Source organism: Electrona antarctica (assembly GCF_951216825.1).
Source record: "Electrona antarctica genome assembly, chromosome: 19".
NCBI lineage: Eukaryota > Metazoa > Chordata > Actinopteri > Myctophiformes > Myctophidae > Electrona > Electrona antarctica.
In genome coordinates, this window is record NC_136800.1 from 30,461,065 (window position 1) to 30,469,817 (window position 8,753).

General features: G+C 41.4%; 1 protein-coding gene across 2 annotated transcripts in view; it reads right to left on the reverse strand.

The window, feature by feature from the left end:
• Positions 1-8,453, reverse strand: part of LOC306912539 (uncharacterized protein) — a 119,926-nt gene extending 111,473 nt beyond the window's left edge. Inside the window, exons 1-3 of one of the 2 annotated variants that reach the window (XR_013788397.1) lie at positions 7,890-8,453; positions 6,817-6,909; positions 1,062-3,725 (exon numbers count right to left, since the gene is read on the reverse strand). Coding sequence is in view for 1 of the 2 variants with exons in the window: in XM_079488836.1 (XP_079344962.1) it covers positions 2,716-3,725; positions 6,817-6,909; positions 7,890-8,415 (1,629 nt within the window). In the remaining variant the exon portion in view is untranslated. Of the gene's footprint in view, positions 1-561; positions 3,726-6,816; positions 6,910-7,889 lie in introns of those variants that run through there. The other variant, XM_079488836.1, reaches the window with a different exon arrangement.
• Between the last annotated feature and the right edge of the window lie 300 nt (positions 8,454-8,753).

Consider the following 8,753-nt stretch of genomic DNA (forward strand, 5'->3'; position numbering starts at 1 on the left):
ATTCCGTTTTTTTTATTTTTTATGTTGCCACTACTGTTGGAGCAGTCAAACTACACAGGTTCATCTCGATGTTCTGGGCCTCTTTGTAATGTTAGTGTTAGTAAAAAGCAGGTAAAAGAGTAACGTTTGAGGCAGACTAACATCAGTCACTCTGCCGTTCACTATAGTAGAAGAGGTGCGCCTGGTGAGGGTTTAAACCCTGCAGCTACGTCGAGTCCGCCTACAGGAAATACGTAAGCTGCGACCATGAGACCCGTTTCTGGATTAGTCTATTGGTTGACGTGGATTTTGATGCTATATTAACACATTTTGCTGGGGACCCCTGAACACCTTCACCTTGTCGGACGACTCGGACCCACGGTTGTCCAAAATCGCCACAAAAGGCCTCTGCCCGGGCTCTGGACAGGGACCTTGCCTAGTAGCTGGCCTGTTCCGACATCACAACACTCCATATTTGGGCATGCCTGACACGGAACTCCATATATAGGAAAAAAGGGACACAGAGAGACAGATACAGAAATCTCCATATATGGGAATATAAAGGGGACACAGACAGAGTGGAACGAGTACTCTGACATGGGTACAACAGGTATTGCATAGCCGGGTGGGGCATGGATCTCCAACTTCCATCGTTACCGACTCGGTGCTCTACAGCCGGGCACCGGTCTAGTCTTCATAAAATTGGTCCACACTATTGTTCATTATAAAATGTTTTTCTACTCAGTCTGTGTCTCATAGGAGGGCTGTGGGCAGTTCAGAAACCTGTCCACCAGTGACATCATTGTTAGGCAAATCATTTTTTAAACAAGATTTTCTTTTCTTTTTTACACAAATATTTAGATTTTTATGATTAACGATGGCTTCCATTTTCGCATTGCAACTTTTCAGGAATAGAAAGCCTGCAGTTTCTATTTGCTTGGATTCCGATCGATGATGTCACTGGTGGAGGAGTTTCTGAACTGCCCAAAGCCCTCCTATGAGACATTGAGTAGAAAATAATTGTGGTTTTTTATCATGAGGACCAATTATATGAAGATAAGTTGAAAAGTGGTGAAGTGAACTGCTTGTTCCTTGTCTCATTCTCAAGATGTGAAAGAATGTAAAATTACATTTTCATTTTATTTCCTTTTTATTATTATCATTTTACACCTGGTTAGATTTGGCTACACTGCCATTTGAACAAAGGACAACATATTGGACTGTAGATATAATAGCAATGAAGTGCAAGCATGTGACAAAAGACTGAAAAAAGACTGAATTGTTTTGGTTGATGTGGCTACACTGCCAACAAAAGACTTATTATTGCATCCAGTTAAATTAAATTGTTTTAATGTGATGCATTTGTATTTGACTTTGACGTTATGGTCCAAAGGTACAGTATCACAGGACATGCAGTCAGCCCAAAGGATTTTTTTATATTTTCAAATACGGTTTGGACATCACTGCACTAAAGACAACACAAAATGTTCACATAATATGTTAACATTATTGATGTTGACTGTAATGAATCAAGTTACTAACACTGAACTTCATTCATTATACCTCCCCCTAAAACAGTAATAATTTAAGGCACAGTGACAGAACTGCTCTATACTGTAAGTATATCATGCAGTCTAAGTTCTCTCTGATTTGAGCCATTCAGCACCATGGACAGTGTCAGGGTCAGAGAGCAGAACTGTATTCACTGTGGGGATTTCACAGAAAACTGTTTTTCTTTTTCAATTCATCGTTGTCGTGAGTTCCAGTTGCAATGCTCATTTCAGTGGAAATTAATTAAACATTGCAACGTTCCATGTATGCTACAATAAAAATAAGACAGACCGCAGTAATAATATTGTATAATAATTCTCCAAAAATCTGTGATTGTAATTTTCCTATAATCAAGGAGAAGTGTCAATTCCTTGTGCCCATTTACAGTAATTGTGTTAATTGTCTAGTCAAAGAAGTTATTTGATTTGTGCCATGGCGCATTGTGTGCGATTTGCTCGTTAAGTTTCATCACCCCATTGCGCAGCAAATATATAATGGATTACAATAATCTAAAATTCCCCATAATCAGTAACACGTCGTAGATGATACTTGTGTCAACCAAATGTGGTTTTATTAAGGCAATTAAAGGCTAGATGGTAAGGAAGCAACAGGTGTCATTTCCAATGTTATTTCGCCTCAGTTCAGTGCAAGTCTGTTTAATTAATCTGATTTCCCGAACTTTCCTTTTCGCTTGATACCGTTTCGTAGAGGCAATACACTCACGATCTACTGTATATATATGTTCTTGGTGCATATCTGTGCGCGGTGGAAAAAAATAAAAATGGCACAGAGGGGCAGCAAAAGTGAGACTGTGTTGGACGTGGAGTGGATGACAGTCAAATACTGGACACACAAAACAACCCACTGTATCAAATATAAATGTATTCCAAGGCAGCACACGTTGCTCTTCCATGGGCCATAGTGTAAGGCAAGATATCACTGGGCATAATGCGTAATGGATATGGATCTCTTAAAGGCAATGGCATGTGGCACGGTGATTGGAATAATTATTGTAACGCCCAAACCACAACTCTACGTAATGTAACGGGTAGTAGAGGTGTTTTAAGGATTTAGGCTGTGGCACAAGATAGCCAATTGTTACGGGGGCACGCCTCTTACGCAATGCTAAATTCCCAAATTACGGATAAAGTGCCCCTGACGCAAGACAGGGCCCACTGTGTATTTTCAGGTAATCTGACCTACTGACACTCTTGTCAGTGGGTCAGAAAGGTTTTCTCTGTGGACACGCTGGTGTTTCTTTAGCCTGCCTGAGATAATAAAACTCTTGTCACAATGTTTACACTGGAAAGGTCTTTCTCCAGTGTGGAGGTGCTGGTGCCTCTTAAAGTCACCTGACTGACTGAAACTCTTGTCACAATGTTTACAGTGAAAAGGTTTCTCTCCAGTGTGGACACGCTGGTGTGTCTTTAGGTGATGTGACAGACTGAAACTCTTGTCACAATGTTTACACTGGAAAGGTTTTTCTCCAGTGTGGACACGCTGGTGTCTCTTCAGCCTGCCTGACGTAATAAAACTCTTGTCACAATGTTTACATGGGAAAGGTCTTTCTCCAGTGTGGATACGCTGGTGTGTCTCCAGCTTACCTGATTCATTGAAACTCTTGCCACAGTGTTCACAGTGGAAAGGTCTTTCTCCAGTGTTGATACACTGGTGTTTCTTTAACTGACCTGATGTAATAAAACTCTTGCCACAGTGTTCACAGTGGAAAGGTCTTTCTCCAGTGTGGACATGCTGGTGATACTTCAGGTGAGATGACCAAATGAAACTCTTGTCACAATGTTTACACTGGAAAGGTCTGTCTCCAGTGTGGACACGCTGGTGTACTTTCAGGTAAGCTGACCGAGTGAAACTCTTGTCACAATGTTTACAGTGGAAAGGCTTTTCTCCAGGGTGGACACCTCCACTTGTCTCCCCCAGATCATTATTGTCTTCAGTGACTTCAGTGTCAGATTCAAGTTCAACTTCAACTTCAGAGCAGTGTGAAGAGATGTCTTCATCAACTTCACTTTCCACTGATAGTAATTTCAACGCTGACCCACCAGGCTCCTCTGGTCTTTCAAGTAGCTCCTCCTGTTCCTTTTTAATGGCTCCTCCTGGTTCCTCCTGGAGGGGACTGAGGCTCCTCTCCTGTCCAGGAGAAACCTCCTCTTTACTCACAACCATGTACAGGATGGCTAGGAGCAGAAAAACAACATGTTAGACAACACTGGATTCCTAAAACGTAAATCTACATTTCTATCTTCCATGTTCCATGTACAAAGCTTTTACTTACTAAGACTAACAAAACATTTACTAAACCAGTAAGACGCCTAAGGGCCGATTCATACTCCTATTTTACCGCTGTTTCGGCGCTGTAGTGCCGAAATGATTTCGGCTCGTCAGAAATTTTCAGTAGCACCGAAGAGCCGACTTTAGGACGGTACCCGCCCCCCCGAACCTCAAATGACGTCACATTGTAGGCTCTACAGAGCCGAACCAACTTTTATTCGGCTCTAAAATAGGAGTATGAATCGGCCCTAAGAGTGAGAAGGGCGAGTGCACGCATCCGCTTCGTTGAGGGCATAGGTAGGGCCGGGCCTACATTTTCGGGCATGAAGTCTAGTTTTCGCCGGCTGCCAGGAGCGGCTGCACTAATAACTTTGAGGCAGGCCCGTCTAGAGTTTGAATGGACAGGTATCAGTCAAAAGGGAGACATCGAAGAGGATGGATGGATGGATGGGATCAACATATGGAATGTCAGAACAGGTTCTGTCATATATCCATATATGGAGATCTAAGGCTTTGAGGTCAGATGTAGAGTTGCTGGCCAATATTGATGACATCAGGGATCTCCATATATGGGATTAATTGCGACAGCAGGTCGCATTTATTATGACATCAGGGATCTCCATCCCTGATGATGTCATGTGATATCACGAGACCATCTATGGGGATAATAAGTGACTGCCTGACTGACGGGAAATTGGCAGTTTTTTTTTTTGTGGCTTTCGCCTTTATTTTATATATTTTATGGAGGGACAGACAGTAGGCTGACAGGAAATGGGAGAGAGATGGGGGAAAGACATGCAGTAAAGGCCGTCGGGATCAGGAGTCGAACCCGCGGCACACTGCCAGACTGGATTACCAGCCAAGGTGCCTGGACCACTGAGCCATGGCCCAGGCCGAAATTGGCATTTTCATAGTAAATGGCAATAAGTACAGGTTGTTACAGGTGGTTCTGGAAACTAAAAATCACACCCGTGTGAAGTGAGGGGCGCTAATATATTAAAGTCTAACTCATGTTGATTAGGTGATGTAATGGTGATGTAAAACAAACAGTGCCAACACAAACATTATACGCCATTAATAATAAAGAGACAATATGACGTAAACGACACATTATGACGTACATTTCCCCAATGCGTTTACTAAACAAACTTAAGAAAAACCTTTACATTTTTGACTGATAAAGTATTCCATCAATCAATTATTATGTGAGCTGGGAGTAAGTTAGGTTGTAGTCCAAGCCATTACAACTAGATTTGTCTGTATACAGTATGTATGTCACCTCCAAAATAATTCATAGCTCATGCCTGACGTGTGCCTCCGTGGTCCGTGGTCATAGGAGCCATGAATCGGTTTATTGCAATCGTGAATGGGTTGATTGTTATTATGATTTAAAGGTTGTGGCAGTGGTGGCCGAACGGATTGCGGAGCGGTCTTGATACCGGAAGGTCGCCAGTTCGAATCAGCGGTCCGACACGTTAAAATTACCACCGCGGAAGTGCCCTTGAACAAGGCATTGAACCACTACGATGAAATGTTCTATGAGCAGGGCCTGGCTGGAAACAAGTTCTTGAGCTTAGCCCAGATACCCTGGGCAAATATAGTAATCATTTCATTTCATTTCATTTCATAGTATATTATCTAAACTCACTGTGTTGCACTCTGCAACAAGACAGTGCCGAATCAAGTGTATGTTACTGCATTGGATATTTCTCACCTGAAATGTTTTAGGAAACATTATGTTGATAACATAATTATTAATTAATAACGTACCATTCTGCCATCCTCTTTGTTTGTTCAGATTCAACTGAGTAACTAGCAATCGCCCTGAGATTGGGAGATCCGGGTTCAATCTTGTGGCCGGGTCATACCAAAGACTATAACAATGGGACGCGTCTCCCCGCTCTCAGCATCAAGGGTTGGAATGGAGTAAATCCACCCAGGATAAGGATGCTATAGGGTTCAAGTCGTTAAACCTTAAATCAAGAAGCTTTAAAAGCCTGTCGAATATCTGCGTTCTCACACAGATCAGACTCACAGACACATTTCTAGACTTATCACCTCCTAAAAAAATGCCATTAACAAAATCTATCCAGGTATTTCTGGCTTTAATGGCTGGAGGTGGTTCCGTTTCATTACGTAGAAAAAAACACTCGTGAAGTGATGAGATGGGGAGCACGGGGCGCAGTCGGTAAAAAACAAAACATCATCAAATTCAGATGGGGAACACAAGAAATACTGATTTATTATGGTGGTGTGTGTGTGTGCCACAAGACATTATGATCAAATTGTTAAATCATCTGAAATACAAAAATACAAGGGGTCTATGACCAAACAATGAAGCAGTAAAAAAAAAAAAAGGAAAAAAATAGTTTACAGCATAGTTTTATTTCAATGCATGATGTTTCCTATCAATGAGTAATCGTGTTAAATAACTGTACTGGCCAAAATAAATGACTATTTCAGCCATAATCGAGCAGCCTCAACCTTGTGTAAAAAGTAAATTTTGGCCTGATGGTGGAAGATCAGGGACACTCGGTTAGCGTACATCCTCCAGGGAGCATGCATACGTAGAGCAAGCTTCATGGCAATCTTTGTGCATGGCCTAAAGGTGGCGCTAGCTAGAGGTAAAGCTCAATGGGTACCAAAATCAGTAAGATTCATCCTTGCTGGATGCAAGGACTATTTACTGTAACTGTTGGAAGAAGCAGCATTCAGTCAAAGTTGGCACTAAATATGTAGTGGAAAAGCTCCTATGACCAGACATAATCATCCAGACTATGATGTGACCAAATCCTAAATACTGTTCTGGCAGATTTTCTTGAATGTGTTTCTATTATTTATTTTATATTACTACTATTAACGTTATATCACATTTGCACTCTGTTGAAGCACAATTATATAATAATTATTATTATACAATAATTGCACTGCCAATAGTGCAGCTTGCACAACTGTTGTATTTGATAATGTACACCTGAAGCTGAAAAAGAGACTTACAGAGGTCTGGCTGGTCTTCAGGTTCCTTCTGTTTCACTGAAACGGGTCTGGAGAATGTATCTGTACCTGCTGTCTGGACTCCACACACAGAGTCTGGAATGAAACAATAAATATCCCAGACGAGTATTGGATTAATTCAAAACAAACTCCTCTCATGCTCAACTTCAACAACCTTTTGTTAATCACTTGTCAACTGGTCAAGTTACTTTTTCACATGAGAACTTCAATTATGAATAATAAACCTTTTCACTTCAAGTAGGACACCATCAAAATATTGTTTTGCATTCTTGAATAGTATGTGGATAATGGATGTATTGGATATAACGTTCAGGTTCAGGTTTATTTGTCATATGTATAGATACAGAGTATAAATACAATGAAAATTATTTTGCTCAGAGCACTCAGTCTTATAGACAAAGGACAAAAACAAACATCTATAATGCAAAGTGAAGTGACTCAGTGCAATACAGTTAAAGGTCAACTGATCAGCAGCCTGACTGCCTGTGGGGAAGAAACTGTTACTGAGACGCGTGGTACGATATTTGATGCTCTGGTAGCGTTTTTTGGAAGGGAGTGGTCACTGGTTGGAACAGGGTATTTGCAGGATGGCTGGTATTTGCAGGACATAAATCTCTGTCTGATAGAAATGAATTCCCACAGCTCAGCTCAGTTTCAAATTAGTCGTTTTAGGAAACAAATTCTAATCATTTGTGCTGGAGGAAAACATATATCCTATAAATGTTTTCTTTTCAGGTAAACACTCACTCCAAGTCTCTCTCTCTCTCAAGACTCCCCCCATTTCTGGTTCTTTATAAAGAAAATATTTTTATTTTAAAAATGATTATAGAAAAGGGCATACAGAAATAACATTATTTTTAACATCCTGTTAAACATTTTAATGTTCCTATCAAAATGAAAATAAACTGGAGTTTTCTAGATTACAGTTTAGCTTGGTATTTCTTACCAGTAACAATCAAGCTATCAGTGAGTTAAACATTCAACTGTCTGTAATCCTGCTCTTCTCGTTACCAGTAGACTTCACTAAAGATTGATTGATCGATTGATTGAATCACCTTTCTTGTGTACCGTGACAGGTACTGGCATCAGTGGCATGTCGAAATAAACCTGATCCAGGATGTATGAGTGTTTCTTCCTTAACTCAAGCACATATTGCTGATAAGCCAGTAGCTTCTCTCTGAAGTCAGGGGACAAGCGTGGCTGGGCAGGGCCTGTCCTCCTGGGTCGTATTAATAATCCATTCCTCCGTATCATTCTTTCACACCAGTCGGGGCTCGCTTTGAACACTGTGGGGGGGATGTTCAGTTCTTGTTGGGCTATTTCCAGTGCCTTTAACTGGATCACAGCTTTGGTGATGGGCATTCCCTCATTCCGTTTTTCAGTAACGAATTCACACACCCTCCTATCAATCTCTTGGAAGGTGTAGCCGCTCTGAGGGCCGCGGAAAGCCTTTCTCTGACTGTTTGCATGTTTGAGACGTTCTTTTTGTGCTCGCCATTTTCGAACGTGACATTCTGTGACATCGTACTTTCTGGCCGCTTGGCAGTTGTTTGATGACTCTGCCGCGTTGATAACCATCATCTTAAAATTGGCATCATAACTTCTCCTCTGTTGTCTACACTTACACATCAAGTCGTTGTGTCCGTGTGTTGCTTCCATCGCTCGATTCATGTGTATCAACCCGGACGAGAGAGGAACGGACACAGTCGTGGGCCGTGCCTCTCTCTCGCCCGGGTTGAAACACGTCACACACACACACACACACACTATTTTGAGTTCCTACAGAAGCCCCTTTAATCCTAGACCTAGAATGCCTGTGATCATTTAATTAACTTAGTAAATGTTCATGTATCATAGGCATAGAACGGTCGCTACTGTCCCTGGTTGAATTCAATTGTGTGCGGCCTGAATGTGATACA